The 22,362-nt window shown below is 47.9% G+C and overlaps 2 protein-coding genes across 16 annotated transcripts in view; one reads left to right on the forward strand and one right to left on the reverse strand.

The window, feature by feature from the left end:
* Positions 1-6,462, forward strand: part of CCNI (cyclin I) — a 35,073-nt gene extending 28,611 nt beyond the window's left edge. For both annotated transcript variants that reach the window (XM_030015346.2, XM_030015337.1), the window contains 4 exons: positions 2,670-2,744; positions 2,908-3,048; positions 3,869-4,099; positions 4,756-6,462. In XM_030015346.2, the coding sequence (XP_029871206.1) occupies positions 2,670-2,744; positions 2,908-3,048; positions 3,869-4,099; positions 4,756-5,214 (906 nt within the window). In that variant the 3' untranslated portion in view covers positions 5,215-6,462. The remainder of the gene's footprint in view (positions 1-2,669; positions 2,745-2,907; positions 3,049-3,868; positions 4,100-4,755) is intronic.
* The window catches only part of SEPTIN11 (septin 11), a 66,316-nt gene continuing 49,997 nt past the window's right edge, over positions 6,044-22,362 (reverse strand). For 2 of the 14 annotated variants that reach the window (XM_041124080.1, XM_041124093.1), the window contains exons 10-11: positions 11,453-11,579; positions 6,044-9,635 (exon numbers count right to left, since the gene is read on the reverse strand). In XM_041124080.1, coding sequence (XP_040980014.1) covers positions 9,399-9,635; positions 11,453-11,579 — 364 coding nt within the window. In that variant the 3' untranslated portion in view covers positions 6,044-9,398. The other 12 variants (XR_005932602.1, XR_005932595.1, XR_005932600.1 and 9 more) reach the window with 12 other exon arrangements.

Genomic DNA, 22,362 nt, shown 5'->3' on the forward strand with positions numbered 1-22,362 from the left:
AGTCTGCCACAGAAGAAAGTTAGATGTGCTGTGCTTGGGCTGTGTTTTGCACTTGTGCAAATGACTGAACAAACTGTGGGTCAAGCTGAAATCCCTGGCCTTGAGTGGTGAAGTCAGGCTTTGGGTAGCCTTATCTCTTACCATATTTGCTCAGTTACATTCCATGCTCAGCAAATCTGCAGTCTGATCTGCATGCGTGTCTAATCTCATCACCAACACGGTTAGGTAAGCAGTATAGCTTCAGAGATCTTAGCAGAAGAATGCATTCTCAGCCTGCGCACTTATATTTCAATGTGATTTAGTTTGGTAGAACGCAAATGACATCATCCATTAACCTACCCTTTAAATATTAATAAATATTGATAATGTTTTAATTACAAGCCATGGAAGTTTTTATTTTTAAGGAGATTTTAAAGTAGCTGACTTGGTGAAATACTGAGATGGGAAATAGATTTAAATCTCTCAACAGCTAATGCCCTCAAGTACAGTTTTTCTTTCAGTAATTTGCAGCAGCCAAGGAGTCTGCAAAGAAAGTATGAGAATATGAGTAAGGAGGCGACTGCGTGCTTCAGGCATCAAGCAGGAATGTGGAAAGGTGTTTTGTCTGGGTGAGCGTTGTTCAAACAGCTCAGGGCTTTGTACTCCCTCCCCCAGTTTTCCTCTTCCATAAAGCCGTTGTTCCTCTGATGCAGCTTAACCCCTGGGTTTTTTTACCAGGCACTACACTGTGGGATTTTATTATTAAGACAACTAGTCCCTTCCCTTCACCCTAAACACACTTTGAAATGCTGGGACTGGCTGCTCCTAAGGCTGTCACCCAGTCATGCTTTGGAGGCCCAGCCAGCAGCATTTGGTGTAACTCACCGCACAGCGCTCGTTATAACCCTCAACAGAGCGCTGTGTACAGCCAACCTCGGCAGCGCTTCTCCACGTACGAGGAGCCAGCAAGGCAGAAGCTCCTGTAGGAGACCGGGATGGGTGACAGGGTTTTAACGTGCTTTGGCAAGACACAGTTGTTCCTTCCCGGTCAGTCTCTAGAGGGGATGCACTTGGGACAAAGGAGAGACAAAATTTTTGTTAAAGATATTGGGGAGCACAAGCTTCCCTGCTGGTAGGAACCTGCTCTAGACACCTGCTTTTCCCTGAATACAATGCAGAAGGCGTCCTTCTTCGCTGTAGTTTATTTTGCGCTAACTTGACAGCTGCCTTTGAATCTGCCTGCGTGGTCAAGAACAAGTTCCAGTCTTGCCCTAAGGAAATTTATTCTCTTTGCCTTCAGTGACACCCAAATGCACAAGCAGACATGTGCACGCACACCCCCGCCCCAAGTGTGGATTCTCTGCATGTATTTAAGTTGAAGTTTAAATGGCACGAGAAAGCCAAAGCTCTAGGCGTAGCATGGTCCTTTTTAAGTGACTGAGGCTGAAAGTAGGTAAAGGTCTTCAATTTGGACACGACCCTGTGTTCTTCTCTTGTTGCTTTCTGGAAACAGGTGTTCTGGATTTCTTGACAGCTCATTGCATAAGTGTAACGTGCAGCATCTCGCCCTTCAACCACCCCATAGCTCCGTTGCATCTGTTAAAATTTACCTAGCAAGAATAAATCATGGCAACAGTTCAGGTCGTAAGTAGATTTTCACATTCGGTGCAGGATTTTCACTTACCTTTGCTTTCAGCATCTCCTAACGTGGACAGGAGAGGACCAGTTGCCAGTAGGCTGTGGGAGGCGGGGGCATGGCTCTGCAGCTGTCGACTCACTCGGCTGTGACAAGGTTTAGAAACAGTGCCTCTGCATTTCCTAGCCTAAGGAGCTCCCTAAGGAGCAGGTGGACACATCCATCCCGTGGTTATTATGCTGATGTTAGAAGTGAAGTCCTTTGTCAGACAGTCCGATTGACAAAGATCACTGCTAAGCAAAAACTCCAGCAGATGCGCCATATTCAGAGCGTGTGCTCAGTCCGGTCCATGACAGGGACTGTCTGAATACTTTGAGCCCATGCATCCTGCTTCCCCCTCACCCCCTCGAGCCGAGGCCCATAAAACGAGTTTTTTGATGCACATGAAAAACATCACCCTTTTCCCTCCAAATTTCACTTACCTTGCCTAAAACAACTCACCGCAGAAGGGACCAGCTCTCCCTCAATAATCCCTGGGCCACAATTTTGAGAACTGCAGTGCGAAATCACATGAGTGGTGATTTTTTGGGGTGTTTTATACTTCCCTAGGCGAGGACAGCATTTTTAAGTTCTCTTCTTTTCCTTCCTGTCCTGTGTCTGACCACCAGCAGCACTAACACAAGAGCTCTGCTGAAGCAGGTGGAGTGGCAGTGTTTTTTTGCCAGGTGACAATCTGGCCCTTCTGATTTTCTCCTTCCTGTTTCTACTGCACTGCCTAAAAATGAGCTCTCTCCGCTCCAGCGCTGCACATCACTGGGTGCCAATTACGATCACGGGGCTGGCAGATTGGTCTTCTGCCTTACGTCACGGAGTATGGATTTTTGCTTGGCACGGCTTGCCACCGCCGTGGCGTAGGTGGAGGTCAGCCCGCTGATCCAGAAAGCGTTGCATGGGCAGCTGAGACCGTGGGGCTCAGGATGTCCGACCAGAAAGGATTATGCATAATTTTTGCACCACATTAACACAGAGGCTTCTCTGCTCTTCTGTACCCTAGGCCCGTCCGAAGTACTTGAACTGTATTGCAATCAGCTGCTTCTTCCTCGCTGCAAAGACCATCGAGGAAGATGAGGTAATTTTTTTGTTCTTACTACCTTAACATTGTCTGAGTATATCCTCTCCCAGTCCTGCCTTTGCTTGTGCGTGGTGGCTGGCACTTGCCAGGACAGGAATGGAGCGTTTTGTGCGATTTCTGTAGTGATTGGTTCTCTTGGTTTTTGCATTGGCTTTTGCAGAGGATTCCGGTACTGAAGGTGTTGGCTAGGGATAGCTTTTGTGGTTGTTCTCCAGCTGAAATTCGCAGAATGGAGAAGATTATCCTGGATAAACTGAACTGGGATCTTCACATGGCAACGCCACTGGATTTCCTTCATATCGTAAGTAGGGGCTATTTACATTCTTTCTGGTGTCCGTCGGTGTAAATAACGTATTGAGGGCTACCTAGACAAAAACTCTGCCCGTAGGGGAGTGAAGGCCTCAGGATGTGTTCGCAATTCCTCCGTACAAGTAGTTTCTGAAAGAAGAAGCTTTGCCAGAGAATCTCAGAGGAGACTAGCGAGACTTCGGGCACAATTTCCAAAACGTGGGCCTGCCATCTGACCATCTGGCCTGTTTTGAGGCATGTTAAGCCGCACACCAAGGCTCGCAGCTCCTGAAAACCTTGGCCCTAAGTCTTAATTGCTAGTGGTTTTGCTCAAAGCTAAGTGCCAGGCAGCACAAAACCAGTAAATAAAATCAAGGAGAAAGCACTTGCTACAGAAAGGCACAGCCAGAGAACCAGATTAATGGATGAGATAAGACAAAGGGAAGGAAAGTGTCCTGAGGTTCTTTGCTGAATTTCATCCTCTCTGTTTGCTGGAGAAGGAGTTTTTGCCTAGGACACCTCCACTGCCAAACCTGTGTCGGTGAGAGAGAAGGGTGGAAGGGGATAGCCTTTTGCAGAGCCCCGACAAGCCTGGTCCCCAGGCAGATGATGTGTACGATGGCAGGCCCCGCCAGAAAGGCCGCACCAAGCTGTTGGTGGATTCAACGCATTGGGTTTTTTCCTGTGGTGTGGCAATTGCCTCGAAGGTTAAGCTGGAGGATCCGCGTGCGTCAAAGATGTCGCATGCCATTCTTGAGGTCTGACCTGGCTTTGCCTGTGGGGTTGCCCGTCAGTGACGCCAGCCGCCTCATGTGCTTGTTTCCCCCTCCCAGTTCCACGCGGTTGCGGTGTCCAACAGGCCTCAGCTACTGACCATCCTGCCCAAGCTGAGCCCCTCTCAGCACGTGGCGGCGCTCACCAAGCAGCTGCTGCACTGCATGGCCTGTTACCAGCTGCTGCAGTTCAAGGGCTCCATGCTGGCGCTGGCCATCGTCAGCCTGGAGCTGGAGAAGCTGCTCCCCGACTGGCTGGCTCTCATCATCGAGCTGCTCCAGAAGGCACAGGTGAGGGGGTGCTGGCACCGCACGTCGCAGCGGGGAGGGATGGGGGGGCCCCAGAAGGCTGCATCTCGCTCAGGACTCCAGGGATCCAAGCCAGCCGGGGCTTGCAGATCCCTAGCTGCTGATCTCTGCCTGCAATTACGCTTTTGTGAGGATGGTTGCGCTTCAGCCCGGTAGGACGGTTTGTTGGGACGGTTCTGCGAAGTCTTGATCTTGACTGTATCCAGTAGGTGACAAAGGGAGGAGCCGCGTGCCCCGATGTGTGCGGGCTCTCTCTGCACCAGGGAGAAAATAACACACTGGGGAGAAAATCCTAGTTAGCTGCTCAGCCATTCATTCTAAGCATACGGGGTGGTCTGACAAGTACTGGCAAGACAAATACTCAAGCTGCTAAAAACACGCAGAGAAATCTTTTAATATCCGAAAGGTTTTTCCCCCCACTATTCCCGTGAGGTGTAAGGAGCAGGGGTCCGTGTCTTATGAAGTCGTCGTGTTGGGGGTCTTTTTGGTCCTTCCTCACTTATATTCTCCTGCATCCAGCGTACCCTTGCGAAGTGAGGCGTGTGTTCAGAGCCTTAGCCCTGCCCTGGCTGACAGCCTCTCCTCGCCGTGGCAGTGATCCCGCAATGCCGGTATCTTTGCTTGTCTTCCCACTCCAGATGGATAGCTCGCAGCTGATCCACTGCCGGGAGCTCGTGGCACATCACCTTTCCACTCTGCAGTCTTCTCTGCTGCCCAATTCTGTATATGTCTACAGTCCCCTCCAGCATACCCTGGTGACCTGTAACAGAGGAGCGTTCAAATGCCAGCCCTCCTCTGTCCCAGGGCCAGGTTTCTCCAAGGACAACGGCAGGCCAGAAGTGCCAGTCACAGGTACAGCCGCGCTCTACCAGCGTCTGCCAGCTCCCAGCGGTTGCAAGCAAGCCTCTGCCAAGCGTAAAGTGGAAGAGATGGAAGTGGACGACTTCTACGACGGTATCAAGCGTCTCTACAATGAAGACATTGCTCCAGAGGTAGTGGCTCTTGAAAACATGGGCTCTGTTTGTGGCGCTGATGTCTCGAGGCAGGAAGGCAACGTTTCCCCTTGTCCACCTTTACAGCCAGTGTCTGTTATGTAGCTGTGAGTGCACACCACCAGCTCCACCGTAGCTACTCTAGAAACCATGCAGAACCTGGCATCCTGTGTTCTCAGTGGGGGGAGAAGGGGCCATACCTTGTCAGGCTGAACTGAAGGGAGCCAAAAAACAGAAAAAAAAAAAAAATCCCAACCCTTTTTTGAATTTTTTTCTTGTGCGGCTAATTATAGTTCCACTATTTAAGCACTTAAAAACACAAAAAAGTATAAAAATCTAAAAAAAGACCCAAAAACCAAACAAAAAAAGTAGCAAAAAATTGTTTCTTTCTAGTGTTGTCAGTTCCACTGTTTTTCTGCTCCTGTGTATTGTAACCCATTCTCCGTGTCCAAGAGCTCACATCAGTCGTGCAGAGTTGTTCCAGGTTTCCCAGCCAACTAACACCTCTCTGATCCGATTTCCATCTGCTCCTTGCTCTCTTTCTGCTTGCTCCTCTTTTAATTCTCAGCAAGTCTTGTGCATGATGTTCTGTACTACCTGACCTTCACGACAGCTTTCTTTTTCCTTTCTAAAGAAAAAGACCTTTTTTGTTTCGTTAGCACTTTGGTGTTTAAATGTGATAATATTTAAAAACTGGATCTAAATAAAATGTTAGTCAGGAAAAAAACCAAAAACAATGCTTGCAAGCTGCTCCACACTTAAGTAATAACCACAGGAGTGTGAACGTACTCTAGAAGAACACTAGGGCAGCTGGCCACCGTGCTCTGTACCTTACAGAGACGACTCCAAGTTAAAACAGTTTGTGTTTTCCAACACAGAAAGCAGTTAAAGGATTTTGTATCACTTGAACAAAAACGGTATTTTTTTTTTCTCATTTGCACCAAGAAATGTTGCACTCAGTGTGGATTTTCGCCAAAGCTTGACTCTCTACGTCAAGTGTAAACCTTAAATTCTGCAGTCTGTTTTTTTCCCATGTGTTTATATAAGCTTAGCATGTGACCAGCACTGCTCAGTGAGGTGCTGGGGCGGCTACGTACGCCTGAGGCTTGAAAGGTGTGTAATTATCAGCCACAAAACCAAACCAAAAGACCCTAACCCTAAAGTTTTGTGTTCATGTAACCTCTAACCAAGAGTAAAACCTTTAAAAACCTGTCTCTTAAATGTTACACCTCTGTTTCTCAGAATGACCTGTCCCAATTATAAGCTCTCTCCACAGCCCTGAGGAAGGTATTGTATCTGGAGCCATTGTACTGATGAAAGCCTTCTGGTAGCAATAAAGAAAGTTGTCCTGGATTCTGAGTCTTGTTTTGTGCTTTTCACCCGAGTCCAGGATCAGTTTTACCCGGAGGCTGCAAGGGAGCTGCTCTGTGCCAGACCTGTGAGAAGGTGGCTTTAGGGGTGCTGGGCAGCTGGGGTGCCAGGGGAGTTGCCCAACAAACTCCTTGCCTCTGCGGCGGTTTCGGCTTTAGCCCCAGCTGTGGTGCTCCTCGCTCCCTCCTCAGTCACCAGGCTGTTCCCCTGCCAGGCTGAGTACGGGCCACTCGGTGCCTGGCTGGGACACTGCTTGATCTCGCCTCTCTTGTAGACATCTCCTTTGTGATAGTCGGAACGCCCCAGTGAAGAGTCAAGTTTCTCATACCCAGGCTGGCTGTAGATTCCTGCTTGCCTGACATCCCTTCCACTGAAAATCACGTTTGATAATGAAAAAGGTTAGTACAGACTTCATTTGTGCTCTTTCCTGTAAGCTCATAGGTTACAGAATAGATTCTGTTCTGTAATGTCGCCTTCTTCCCGGCTGGCTCTGATCTCATGCGCTTCAGGAAGAGCTGGCCTCTCCTGCCTCATGTCTTCTGAGGTGCCATCCTTTTTGTTGTGCACAGCCCACTGTGCCAAACTTCTCTTGGTCTCAGCTCTCTTCCTGCCTGTGTCCTGGAAACCACCTCCTGAGGCCGCACATCTCAAAGGGGAACGCGCCTTCCTTCCCTTCCAGCCATCCTTATGGTATAACCAGTCCCTGACCTTTTCTCTCTTCCCACCGCTTACTTTTCTCCAGCCAGGCTGCCGTGCAGTCTCGGGGCTTCACCTGGCACAGTACCGCCTCGCTGCAGGATTTCCATGGTGCCGGTGCTCACTACTTCAAACCCACTTCAAGGCATACATCTTTTCCAGTTAAATTACACAGCGTAATGCTCTAAATAAAAATAACCGCCCGGATTTCAAACACTAGATACAACAACATTAGCACGGGAAAGATCAGAGCCAGGTAATTTTCACACCCCTTGACAGCCAAGCCAGGCACCCGTGGTTTCTGCACAGAAGGGAGTCTTTGTGTGCACTTGTGCTTGCTGTGCGTGAGCAGCAGTTAAAATGATCGAGCTTATCCTGCAGGGAGCAGTTGCGAAGAGCTCCGGCTGTGTACGCAGTCAGAGAGAGTGGTGAGCCAGGGCTCTCGTAACTCTTCTGATGATACTGGCCTGCGCAGTAAAAACAGTGGAGTTTTGCGGGACTACAGCTTATTTTAGTTGGCTTCCAACAGTATGAGACACATCAAGGGGCAAGAATATAAGATGGGGACCAAAGTGCTGTGGCATTGTCAACCCAGGGCAATAAATCTAAGCCTCACCTTCCACTGGCTTCTCCTCCTCCCACCCGCACTCCTTCCCTCCCACTGTAAAGGATGCGTTCCATTCCCCCTTACCCCATTCGGCAGCATCAGCACACAGGCACTCGTGAGAATTACGGCCCAAACCCCTTTGCAGACGCGCACAAGGAGAGGAGTCGGCATGGGGCTGGGAAAAGAAAGGTGTTTGCTTGTGCCAGCTGGCAGCGGCCTGCCTGGAACAGAAGGGAGGGAAGCTGGGCCTAAGGAGAGAGCTGTAGGTGCTGCTGGAGCAGTTCTTCTCCAACAGATGTACTGCAGCCATGGTTGCGAGTGGCTTTGTGAGAAGGTAAGAGTTTTCCTTCTCACCGTTTTCTCCTACCCCAAAGCGACAGGACAAGAGCAGGTCCTGCGCTGCCCCAACACCAGGCACGTCCTCAGCTCACGCCAGCCTTGGTACAAGAGCTCTGCGGTGACCAGGCTAACTGCTGAACTTGTCTCAGCCCCAAGCACACCAGAGGACGGGAATTTTTTTTGTTGTTGCTTTGGGGAAAAGCAACAATTTTATTCTTTGCAGCAAAGGGGCAGGGGGATAGCTCTTTAGCAAGAAGCAGCTTGTTAGAGTCATAAAGTTAATTTTACAGTTTAATTTTCAGAACTGCCCTCAATCAACACAGCATTACTTCAGGCTCTCCCAGTGTTAAGTGCAACGCTGGGAAGGATCACTGCCCAGAAACCTTCCCAGCCTCCCTGTGCTGCACAAGGCTGGCCAAGCCACAGCCCCAGCTTGGCATGCACCTGCGAGGCAAATGCCCAGAGGCAGGACTTAAAACCGCCCTCGCTGCCAAGAGAGCTTTCATGCTCCCCTGTCCAAACGGACAGGCACTCCCCCAGCCCCAGTTTGAGCGGATTGCAGAGGGAGACGCCTTTTTTATTTTGTTGGCACTATGCACAAATCCACACCAACTATCTTTTGCCTGGATACAGGCAACTCCACCAACAAAAACCAAGGTTCAGACAGACAAAACCTGTCCCCCGTTTGGTACACCTACCTCTGCAGGGTCCTGCTGATGGGCTGCTGCCCGGCTGTCCTCCCATAGACCCTAGGACACTTGTGGGCCAGCTCTCCGGCTGTGCTGCCCAGCAGCGCCCTGTTGCCTTTTGCTCTTCCGGATGCAAAAGAAGAAACCCAGTCTCTACAACTGCAAACGCGCCTCTTCAACTTGTCCCTTTCCTTCCTCTCTCCCTTTGCGGTGAACGCACCGGTTTTCAACACACCCTTTCAACCCTCCACCACATATGGAACGTATCCACTCAGGAAATGCCCGACTGTGCCTGCGGTACCTTGATACACCCAAGAGCCTGCTTGCACCGTCGAGGGGTACGGATGCAGCAGCGTTCAGAGGATTAACGTGCAAAAGCACCCATGCCCCAAGTGCGGGTGCCCAGCTCTGCTGTGAGCCATGGGCAAAACATCACCAGACTTGGTGCACCAGCTTACCCCTGCCGCCCCGGCGTCAACTCGGCCGTGGGAGAGTCGAGCTTTGGGGACTGGCCAGTCTGGGGCTCGGAGGCCAGGGCTGGCACACAGGCCTCCGCAGGGGACCGCAGCAACGTCACGAGGTGGTCTTCAGCTTTGCAGCTCTCCTCCTGCTCCTGGTGCTGTGGCCACCTGTGTCCCAGGCCAGCTGGGGCCAGCCCAGGGAACACAGGTCTGCATTGCAGGCTGCACCAATTGTATACAGATTCGCGGTGCTTTGCGGCTAAAAAGGTGATGCTTAAAGACAGGCTTGCCTTTGAAAATGGGGCACATCCCAGCAAGATCAGCTCCCCCCATGTAGCAAGGTCCAGCTGATTTGGAAATAACCTGCATTGCCAGAGAGAAAAACCATTTCCCGCTTCCCACGTTTCCTCCCCACAAAAAAACCCAGGCCAAATGTGGCCCCCACCCATCGCCTCGCTACTACGGTAGCAGGCTGACTTGTATGCTGTTCCCGCTGTCAGAACACGGGACTGTTGTGGAGCGCTGCCAGGGCTCCCCGTTACGCACAGGAGAATATCCCCTGTTGCCCACGACTCCTCAGATTCATGTGACCTTCCCACAAGCTTCATAGCACCCCAGTGCTTCATGCCACGGACCTGCAAAAGATGTGAGCGCAGGGGCCTGCCTGCTCTAGCGGGGGCCCAGAGCAGTGAAAGTAAGAGTCCAGCAGAATACACGGGTCAGGTGAATGGCCAGCCAGAAGGGAAGACAGTTTAAAACTGCAGGCTCACCTGCCTCACGAGCACTGGGATAAAACCATTGCATTCCTAAAACCATGCATGTTGTTACTCAGCACAGTCGCCCAAAACCCAGGGAGCACCCGAGTGCATGACAGGCACGTTTTAGCAGAGCACTGCTACTTGCTTCAGAGACCTTCTAGCAATAATCCCAGCTCACCTTTACATGCTCCACAGCCGTTACTCTCTGCAACACCCCATCTTCCCTTAATGCCCCAGAAGGGTTTGCTTTGAAGACATCATAGCAGTAACCTCTCAGCAATTTTCTCCACAACACTGCCTCAGAGATACTGATACCCCTCCTTTACCCTACTTTGCCTGGGGGACCGCTCATGAAGTATTTCTCTCTTACACAAGACCTGCAGGTAGCACGCATGGGGGAGATGCTCATTCCTCGAATAGCCGGTAGGTCGATACCTCAGTCCCCTCTGGCAGGCACGCTGCGACCCAGCCCCAGCCCACGGCGGCCAACAGCACCATGGCACCGCATCCCCCCAAGTGTGTGCCACGGGGCACGTCCAGCCTGGAAACTGTTCCTAGCTCTGGGTTTGGGGAGTTTCTTAAAAGTTCATTTTTACTCTCCAGCAGTGACAGGAGGGTTAAGCCCACAAGCATGACTGTAAACTTGGGCACCCGCTCGCTCCTGTGGATGAAGCGGCTTTCCCAGCTCTACTGGGGACATTTGGTGACAGTGAGTGACATAAAACGTCTCTGGGCTGTCCAACAACAGGTTTCACCCTGCCGTCCCTTCCCCATGCTGACATCTCTTCCCCTAACAGCTGCACAGCACGAGGGAGGCCAGCCAAAGGGCACATCGCCATCCCTTCGGTGTGGGAAAGCCGCAGCAAGGCTCCCGCAGCTCAGCTCCTTGTCCAACACGCGTGCCTCGCTGCAAACACCTCTTGCTGTGCCCATACGTGCTTTCTGTTCCCCTCCCTCTGCCCCAGTATCCACCACCACCAGATTATGGATGGCAAATGTTTCATCCTGGTTTTTCCCCCCCTTAAAATTCCTTATGGCTCTGTTCCCCATGAATTTACCTTTAAAAAAAACAAAACAAAACAAACAACCTCAAAGCCTTCTGCTGACACCATCTGCATCAACAACCTGGGACAACAAATTACAGAAGTTTGCTACCTGCTCTGTAAGAAAGCTACTCCATGTTTTGAGCTGATTTCCTTCTAGCTATGTGCCCCTCTGGTTCTAGTCATGAGAGATTTGGTAACTAGCACGTCGGCATCCACCTTAACAGACTTCCTAACACAGAATCACAAATAAATTTAGGCTGCAAGGGACCTCTAGAGGACATCTGCTGCAACCTCCAGCTCACAGCAGGGCTGATCCTCCCTCTCATCTAAGCCTTTCCCTCGCCAAACTGAGGCCTCCAAGCCTTTGTGGTCTCACCTGGCAGGCTGCTGCTCCATCCCATTTATCATTAGTGCCCTTCTCTAACTCCACTATGTCCTTCTGGAGATATGAAGTCCAGAGCTGCATGCAGGACTCAAGGCACCAGCACAGCAAAACTTTAGAGCTGCAAAATAAAGGCAGTTCATGTAACTGTTAGCATTTTGTTTGTGCCTGTCTGCTTCTCTTTTACATAAAGCTTTAAAAAAATTTCTATTTGGAGTTTAGAATTCAACCAACAAAAGGGTTTTGCCCCTCTTCAAACTTTCTTGACACAGCAGCACTACCGCTGGGTTACCTAGCCCTGAGGCCCTCCAGCTGGTGAAGAACAACCTCCTCCGGTAACAGCCCAGCATTTGCAAAGGGCAGAAGAAATGCCCTAGAAGTCGAGGTCTCGAGAGCTTCTTGAAAAGCCCAGGGCTGACCCAGCGGACAGGAATCCATCAGGATACTTCTTCAGTGTTGCCAACGTGCAGATTTGGTCATGACTTTCTAGTGTCACACACAAGATATCAGAGAGTCACAGGACACAGCTACATGGGTAAGATGATGTGGTTAGTAGCACTTGATATCCTCTCTTCAGGTACAGGATGAAAAAAACCCGCACCACCACGTGATGTTTTTTGTTCTTACTTGCAGTAAATGATGCCCAGCCACCCATGACTGGGCCTGGGTCCCAATCCACTGTCATCAGCACAACATGGGTGACCTGACACGAGGTAGAGTCCAGCAGAATAGCTCTGTGCCCATCCATGACTGTGAACTAAATAATAAGTGACTGATTATTTCAAGAGAGAGGCTATAGCACAGTGGTGGGATTTTACAGGCTAGACTCCTACCACCAGATAAAGCCATACTACAATTTTTAAATGAGGAGAAGAAAAAAAAAAGTCCAAGGAATGAGAGAAACCTAAGGAGAGGATTACCTCCCCGAAACAGGGGCACTGGGGAGGGTCTCGCCACACAGGATGCTGCAGGAGCCATCCGGCAGGTGGGCTGGCCTCTGGGCAAGTAGCCAGCAGGGTATTTTGGCAAGCCGGAGGCTACCATGGAAGGGGTTGCACACACAAGCCACAGAAAGGCTCCCAGGCCCGAGGCAGTGGTCTCTGACACTGCAGACTGGCCTAGGTGCCAACACAGAAAAAAAAAAAAAAAAAAAAAAAAAAAAAAGACACAGCACTCGTAAACTGGGCGTTTTAATGGGCAAAACATTTTCTCAGTAAACAGAGACCACCTTCATGCACAGAAACCCTGGGCTGGATATGACACTCACCCTGCATGAGGCACAAGGGTGGCTCAAGGACCAGCATGCCCCAATCCCGCAGCAGCCCTTGGCTGCAAAGTTAACGACTGCTTTCAGAAAATATGTGGCTCAACCCATCGCTTTTCGCTAGGTATGGGTGGCCTGGTGCACACAGAGCACTGCTGCCTCAGCCCTATCAGAACAAAAAGAATTCCCTCCTGCAAGTGGTGCAACCTGTTCCCAGTTAGCAAAGCACCCCCAGAGTTTTGCAGAATAAGAGAGGAATTAACACAGGCAAGATTTAATCCAGCAATACCCTCAAGGCCTCAACCCACGAGGCATTAGCTACTCTGTTTTGTCCTCAGAAAGCTGAATGTGAAAAGTTTTCTAGATCTGGCTATCTAGTGGTAAGCACTGGTAGCTGGAGAGCAGACCCTCAGACCAGGTATCACCTGAGACCACCAAAGCCTAGAGAGCGGGGCAGACTCCATTTTTTGTATTAATGCAAATTTTGTCCTAAGCTACATTTGTGCAAATATTCATTTGTGCAAATATTCCCTTCGGTTTGGGCAAAGGTCAGCAGTTCCATTTACATACCAGGTATAAAGCATGACACCATATGCACAAACCCAACATTTAATAATCTTTCCTATTGTGCCTATGAAGTCACTCAGTTGGTTCCAAAGGTTTCCAGGATAAATAGCACTTTAGAAAAATAGCCACCTGGCTGGAAGGAGCTTCTAGTAATCTAACCCTTGTCACTGAAGAGTGCTGAAAAATATTGTGCTTCTGAGAAAAAACTCGAGCAGATTACAGCAAAGACCCTTGGCAGCTTGCACTTTGCGAACCGATTGGAAGAGGCAAAACCTAGATGATTTAACAGTGCCTTTTCCACAGGCAGGTTAAAGGAGGTGAATCCTTGATTAAGGTTCACAGATGAAAAGAATAAATCACTGGTATTTGGTTAAAAAAAAAAGTCCATCACCCCACATGAAAAAACATTCCAAGAGGATCAGGCTGCCTCCTTCCATCTATCCTAAACCAGCTGGAGGTCACTACACACCAAGTTTACAAGCTTTGGTTTTACCTTCAAGCAATACTTTGGCACTTGCCAAGCTTTTTGACTGAATTCACTTCCAAAGTAAACAAGTTAGAAAGTTTAACAACCATCCCGCATACAGGATTGTTAAAAAAATAATCACTAATTAGGCTTCATGAAATTAAAATGAAGCCCTCAATCTAAGTACAAGTCAGCGCAGCTCATTTGTACAAGAAGAGACACCTACTTGGCTCATACAGAGGGAGATCAGACAGAAAATCTAGGACAGTCTAGAACAGGCTCCATCAACGCAACAGTATGCAACGGCGGCCATCTCCGCTTCATGTGACTGCATACTGAAAACAAGAAGTCTCTTAGGTCTAAGGACTTCTTTTCAGCACATGTCAGAGGAGCACAGGACATACTTGTGATGAGGTTGCGGTGTCCAAAGCAGCCAGACTTGATCTTTAGAGGCAGAAACAAAGTCCTCCGGCTATGCACACTCACCCTCAGCCACAGTCTGTCGTTCTATTTGTCATCAGCGACACGTGCGTATTATGGCAAAAGGAAGAAAATGGGGAGGGAGAAAAAAACCCACCAGAACACTAACCCAGTGCAGTATCTCACATTATGGCCAAGCTCTCTTCTCCAGCCGTTACCTCTGTCATTTTTGGTAGCCTCAAATCTGTCGGAGACGCGCTGGGAGCGGACAGATCCCGCACAGAGACACACAGCACAGTGCACCCTCAGACGCACAGGTGAAAAACAAAAAGGGAAGGAGAGAAGGGCGGACGTGATGGAAGAATGAGATGGCTCTTCTCCTGGCGGGGGTGCCCATAGCCGCAGGCTCTTCCAGTGCCCTACTGTCCACTGGGAGAGAGGGTGTGGGGGCTTTGGCAAGATGACGCTTACATAAAGAAGAAGCTACAGAAAAAGAGAAAAACAGAAGAGAAAAGAAACAGAGGTTCAGAATTGAAATGAAAAAGTGAGAGAGAGGAAAAAAAAAAAAGAGGAACAACATTTTAAAGAAAGCAAGCCATGAAGGAAGGAGTGCACTGGGGACGTGTCATACAAACCAACTACAGCAGGGAGGCCTGGACCTCTCCAAGATACCAGCTGATTTGGAGAACAAGCTCACAACCGCCACAAAAACTGACTGACAAACACCAGCACAAAACTACAGAGGCACGTCAAAGGCACAAAACAACCTGCTGGGAAACCTCGCGCTTCCTCAGCCCCTCCTGTCCTGTCACACCGTTACAACATGGCAACAGCAAAACCAAGTCACAAAGGCCACGCGAAGACCAAAGCGTTTGGGTAAAAATGTATTTCCTCCTCCCAGCTTCAAGTGTTGGCACTATATGTAACCTAAAGCACATACAAGAAATAACTGAGCTTATGCTATAAGGTTATTATTCAATTTGTAATTCAAAAACTGAAATATTTTAACATCAAATAAAGTGACAATATCTAACAGATGCATACATATAATTTGCATTAACACTGTATGTAGGTTACACAATTATTTAGTTACAAACATGGGTTATTTTCAAATAGCAAGGTAATAAAGTTCTACATCTACAGTTTAAGGCAATCAGGATATTAAAAATGTATACAAATACAATATTTCTACCGCTGTTCACAGCTTTATTTTCTGTTAATTAAAAAACCCTTCATATTTGTACAGTTCCATGCTGATACACGCTGATGAGAGCGTCATGGCTATCATATACTGCAAATGCAACCAGGGTCCTTGGAGAAGAGACAAATACGCACTCTTCTAACATCTCAGAAGGGCAAACGGTAACTGGATTCAAATGGACATATCTGATATGATCACACACAAAAAGACATTTCCATTCTCACTTGGACGTTTTAGGAGAAGCAGAATGAGAGCTACCTGGAGAAACACTGGTCATGTTAAATAAAGACATGCTTAGAGAGACACAGAGATACGGATATCTCCTTGACGGGATTTCAAGCTGTCAAAAGCACGCGGAGGAGGTGACACGAGTTGCACTTCTCAGGCTGAAGAGGAGCCCGGGGATGGGTGCCAGTCACCGCTTTTGCCCCCTCCCCGGCAGCACCGCACACTACAGGAGATGCAAGGCGATGCATTTAACAACCATGAGATCAAAGGACGCCTTCCTACTTACTGCCCTCCTGGAAAGGAACCGTGCAACCCCAGTGAGGTTTTTGGGGGAGCAAATCCTTATTCATCTCCGCCTTTTCGGCAGACCACCAGACACACACGTGCCCGCCTCTGCAGGGTAATCGTGGCCCTACTCTGCAACCCAGATTTTGTTTGTTTTCCCATTCTGGGGGTTCATTCCATGTCCTGGGAACACCATCATCCCAGAAACACACTTTTCGGCATGCTTTCCTGCTCCTTTATATTATTCTAAGGTTTGAAATCCACCTTGTCAGGAACATGCAGCATTATCAGCTAGTTATCATTGCTGCGTAATGCACATTAAAGGCTGCAATGCCTGTCAGGAAAGGCTTTTGCCCATGCAACCGTCTGTCCACAGTTTCACCAGCTGGCTTGCTAGCTTCAAGCAGGCAAACAAGCTACGCAGGGTTGCTTTAGGCATTCAACAGGAGCTGGATGTCGTGTTCCCTAGGGCTTCTTTCCAACATCTCAGCAAAAGCAGATTATTGCAGAAAGGTTTAAAGGACTTTTAACCACGCCACTTGCAAGTAAGTGGACTTAAAGAACCCCCCAGAAAAACACAACTGGTTCCATATCAGTAGTGAGGCAGAAAGGGCGAGTCTCTTACTACTGTACTTACATGCAAAGGTGAAAGCACATCCAACTAGATCTGAGTGTATCATTTACTCCATGCAGAATCAGGGGCTACTGTGAAAAAAGGCATAAGTAAAGAAAAGAAAGAAGTGCAGCAGTAAAAAGCTAAACATGGCCCAGGGGTTTAAGGAGAAGAAAAAAAAAAAAAAAAAAGTCATTAACATCTCCTTTGGCACAAAGCCAAAACAGTACCTTTAAGTTTTGCAAGTTTGCAGTTTACTCCCAGTTTCTCCAAAACAGCTTGCTTTTTGCTGGAGAAAGAAACTCAACCAAAAATACATCAATGCTCTTGGCCACAGCTTTCTGCCAAAATAAAATATATATATATATACACACATATACTAGACTCAGCTGATTTCCCCTGCCAAACATCCCTTGAAGGGCTGTTAAATGAAGCAGGACAAATAAATGTTAAAATTAAGTTTTCTACTTGGCACAAAACGCTGGTAATTAAAAAGAGGACATGCACAGAGACAGCTGAAGCAAAGCATACCGCCACAAACATTCAATGATGTGCATATGATGTGACTGTAAAAAAAAAAAAAAAAAATTATGTCAAAACCCAAACTTCTTCCTTGATAACTCAAGATTTTAAAGCTGAGTTTGCCAGAAGCCACAAGAACCATAGTTTCATTTTTCCAAACAACCCCCTAGCAAACCTATTTATCTTGACAAAAAGTGTATCAAGGTTGGTAAGACCAGGAGGTGTGATTTGAAAAAAAAAATTAAAAAAAAAAAAAAAAAGAGAGAGAGAGAGAAAAGGCTCAACTATTTTATTTCCAGCTTATTTATCTCCAATCAATTTTTGCTGTCTGTCCAAGACACTGTATTTAGATATCCTCTTCCCAAAGCCATGTTTAAGCGGTGCAGGTTAAAAGGAAGACAACCCAAAAGCTAACCCCCAAGCACATTTCCCAATCGAACACTTCAGAAAAAGGTGATAATTCTCCCCCCACCACCAACCCTCAGAGAGGCAAGAAGTTCCATCCCAGAAACAAGCAAAGAACTGCAGTGTGTGAGACTTAGGTGGAAGGAGTTATTTTTAAGAGTGCTTTCAAGAAAGAAACAGGAGACTACCTAGCTAGGAGCAGTGGAAATGCTGGCTGTACATCAGCAGAAGAGAAAGAAATCCAGAAGTCATAGAGTAAGCATGGCTCGCCACTTCTTGGGAAGGAAGGGAAAGACTCTGTCCGAAAAGCAATGGCATAGAAAATACACATTAAACAGACCAATTTCCACACCGCGCTGGCCACAGAGCGAGGCCTGCCTTATGCTCAATCTCCTTTGCACGTTCAAGGGACATCTCAATGGGACATCGTCCCTGGTGCAGGAGGGCTGGTGGGGAGCGCGGGGAAAGTGTGGCAAGGCACCCTCTCTCCCTTGACGTGAAATTCCGGATCCCGCAGCTTTGCACGTCGGTATTTAAGCACGTGCAGGAATCCTCCTGAAGGCTCTAAGAGGATGCTGAAGCCTATACCTTCCCCCCTGCCCAGGCATTTGATTCCATAAGGGCTGCTAAGTCTTGCTAAGATCACGCACATGGAAACCAGGTACTTTCTAAAGCAAGGTTTCAAGGTTATGGTCAGGCAAGTAATACGTGGAAAGCAGTAATGAGAAACGGTCCTTCTCCCAGGCACCCGCAGCGCCGCTTGGTTCCCACCGCAGCATTCAGCGGGTAGCTACTACACTGAACTGGAAGGGCGGCTGTAAAAATATGCCAGCACATGACAATAAATGGAAGCCAACTAGTATGATCAAGTCAGAAAACAAAAACAGGAACTAATAAAAAATATCATGCAAATGTAATGGCATGCAAGGTCAGTTAAACTTTTGTTATCTACACACACATACCCCCCCTCCCTCTCGCCCAACAGCGGGACTCATCGCTCTAACACATTAGCTATTGAAGGAATATGGGTCGGACTAAACTCCAGGGTTTAGCCACCCCGGGGGCTGGGCTGTGACCCTCGTACAGCAGTGATTCCCTGAGGCTGGTTTCGGCGGACCCAGGGGCTCCTTCAGCACAGGGCTATTGCAGACAGCCCTCCGAGAGCTGGGGAGGCCAGCAGCGCCGAGGACCCGATCCAGTCAATGACGTTCACCCAAGCTGCTGACGCCCAGCCCTGACTCAGTTCAAATTAGGGGCCAAGAATGATTTACTGCTGCTGATGTTGATGAGAAAAATACATGGTATCATTACCTTGCCCCGCCACCCACCCCTGAACTTCCAGTTGCATACAGTCCTGTACCCAATCCTTCTTCCTTCTTGTTCCCACTATGTTATTAGATGAGTTAATAGTTATTCATGTTAAAAAACGGGAAAAAAAAAAAAAAAAGAAAAAAGAAAAAAAGAAAGAAAACAGATGGCAGAGACACATTACTGCAAAAGCAGGTGAATGCAGGAACATCCTTGGCTTGACAGGCTTTATGTGAAGCTTGCACTGCAAGTTAAAAAAAGAACAAAAAACAAAAAAGTTAGCAATAATTGAACTCAAAATGAAGAAAAAAAAAAAAACCAAAATCAAAGAAAGCTGGGAGAGCCGACACCAGCAACCCGCTCTGGTGGGTGGGCATGCAGATGGATTATGAAATTATAAAGAAATTAAACCTCAAGGCTGGGTTCTACTCCAGCCTATGACAAGCAAAAGCAAAAAGAAAAACTGAGGGGGCAGAGCTACTGAACAACCAACCACATCAGTCAGTCAAGGTTACAGTCTGTAATCACACAGTGGCTGGTGTCTTTAAGCTTCCTTTTTTTTCAGAATGTGCATGGCTGAGGTGTATGGTTGCAGGTGTCCGGTTTGGGTTACTTTACACAGGCACTCTTGCAGAAGGCTGCGTGCCCAGCCTTTACCCAAACTCGGCATCTCAGACGTGGGCGCCATGACGTCTCCCAGCACTTCGGCACATCAGCTTTCAGACCCAAGTCAGATCCTTCAAACATCAACAAAGCCCTGTTTTTACAGGGTGTTGGGCCAGGCCCTGACGTGTGTGTAACAGCTCAGGTTATAGCTGTGTGTTAGAGCTCAGGGACTGGTTTGGGACTAAAGCATGGCCCACGACAGCCAGGCCAGTCACAATGGACTGGAAACTATTATGTAGGAAGGAAACTGGAAAAAAGTTTTTCATCTGGTTTTCAGAAGTAGCTTGAAATAAACAGAAACAGAGCCCAAACAGATGGTCCTGGCTCCTGGGGGGGTTGAGGATGAGCAAGTAACACAACGGCACATGTTGAGGCATGCATGTGGCCATCTACCAAACAACAGGCAGGCACCAGAAGGCTTATTTGCTGCTCCTATTTGGTTTTGCCAAGTCCATTGCCAGGAACCATCTCCAGATTGTTCAGGTTTGAAGCACAGTCCCATCCCAAAATTACGGCAGGGGCTTGATAAGTATCCTCAGCCCCACATTTAGGAAAGTACTTGAGTACGTGTCTGTTGTACAGTCACACATGTGTCTGAGGTACACAGATGTGCTGTCCTGAAAATGGCACAGTCCTGTCATCAGGCCAGAGCTCCAACAATTTTAGATGAAAAAAGCATAAGCTACAGGAATCTGAGAGATGTATTACGAAAAAAAAGGTATAAAAAGACAAGTTGTTCCTACAGGAATAGTCTGGAAATCGAGAGGGCCAAGTTCTCCCTCATGGAGTTAGGCCAGCAGCAGATTTCACCCTGAGCCTTTCCTCCAGCTTGCACAGCACAGTGGAAAGTCTCTGTTGTCCAAGTTGGAGAAATCTGATCCCGCTTTGAGAAAAAAGCATTCCCGTGAATTACTTTCTGGGGAGGCTACAAAGATCGTGCATGGCAAGGATTTCCCCCGGCAACTGCACAAGAACCACCACGATCCGTATCAGCACAGAGAAAGGTTGAAAGCCTTACCTAAATAAACTGCAGCTTTTCATTAGAGTGCAAGGAGGAACTTAAAGCCTTTAGAAAAACCAAGGTGTGCTACAAGGCAGAAGCATCAGCATTTCCCTTTAAAGCCTCTGTTAGTAATTCAGATGCTAAAGAACAATTGAAGCAGTTACAGCACCTGGTGTGGAGCGACACTGAAAGGACACACTAAAACACGTGCATGTTCCTCATGACTGGATTTCTGTGAATGCATCAGCAAAGCAAAAACTGTGTTTGTCATGGTCGCTGGAAACATCCATGTATCACACCCACAACATTGTGCATGTGCCAGCCAACTTCACAGAAGCAAATAGTAGCTAACACTGACTACCAAAAGTTACAAAACTCCCCAGACCATTATATACCGCACTGGTCTCATATCTAAGTGCTGAAAAAAACTGACTGCAGAGTTCTTAAAAATATTAAGCTACCAACTCTGTTTAAGAGATAAGAAAAAGGTCTTCAAAATTTTCTATTCTTTTTAGCAAACAGGTCACCGTGTCTGAATTCTCGCGTGAGAAAAGACCGGTGTTTCAGCCTATCCTATTTACAGGCATCGTCGCAGAGCAGTATTTCAGCTTGCTTGGACATTAGCTGCCGACACTTACTGCTTCTACAGTTCAGAGTGACACTGATCAGTCTGTAATGATTTCTTTACCCAAGCAGAGCATGCAGCACACAAGCACTCTATGTATTTCAGCGGGTGCCGAAGGCCAGGTTCTCAGTTAGCATGAAGCAGCACGGCTCCATAGGAGCTACATCAATTTACATCAGCTGGGGAACTAGCCCTAGGCCCTTCCCCACCTTCCCCGGGGAAGCCAGGGGCAGAAGCAACAAATGACGGGCACCGAACCAGCAGCAGAGACAGGGGACATGCAGTGAGCATCAGCGTAACTTCCCAAAATATAAAAATATACTAGTATATATGCAACACAACAGGATCTCATCGGTTCACGCTGTAAGACAGCTCAGACCTGTCTTCAGTTCACGGGTTAGCAAGGGAGACAAAAGTGCCTATACCACAGCCCTACTAGCATTTTGGTTCTTTCAACAGCAACAGCTTAGTGTTAATCAAGCAGGTTACTCTGCCAGAGTCTATTAAGGACTGCACCCCTTCACTATTGGCTATTAAGAGAAGCGTGGAACTGTCATTTTTGTGTGTGGGTTGAAGAAGTGTTTTTTTCAGGGAGATTTGCTGCATTACCGCTTTTACAACTTTCCCGATTATGGTCATCACCTAGCACTGTTATCACAGATGACCCAGAAAGGACTTGCATAAGCATCCCCTTACTAGGTGCGGAAAAAGCAAATGGAAATTACGACAGGAGGCCTCAAAGCAGCCTCTGTTACAGTAACCTGTCTTGCTGCGCTATACAAATAAGCCATGCGCGGTCTGCTTCGCCTCTGCGAGGTTTGTCTGGCTTCTCTGTACATACCACATCTAAGTGGACCTTGTGTTCTGGTTTTTAAAGCACGGTGAAGTAGGCAGTATCATGTAATAAATAGGGGTCTCTTGCACTAATAGCAAGCTAAACGGCCATCTCCAAGTACAGGCTGCAAGAAGGAGGTTATGTCAATTTGGATTCATCTAGAGCTCAAGTTTTTCAGCAGAGCTCTGCAGTGACTTAACTCTGAGCCCAAGTCAATAGCAATGTTCCTCCAGTTTCAATGGAAGCAGAGTTAGGTCCAAACTGAGCACATCCGAAAAACCCGCCTCCAAATACTGACCATGGGACAGACTCTGTCCACAGATACACTTGGTGCCTACTAAGTTGCTGGAATCGCAAGAGTACTGGAGGATATAGATTTATACTCCTAGCATACAAATATAAAATAGTAGAAAACAGTGCCATTATCTTTACTAAAAGGCATGGGTTTCTTAGCTTATTATGTCAACTCGATACAACCACAAATGCCATTTACCTG

This window comes from Aquila chrysaetos, chromosome 1, assembly GCF_900496995.4.
Source record: "Aquila chrysaetos chrysaetos chromosome 1, bAquChr1.4, whole genome shotgun sequence".
Lineage (NCBI taxonomy): Eukaryota > Metazoa > Chordata > Aves > Accipitriformes > Accipitridae > Aquila > Aquila chrysaetos.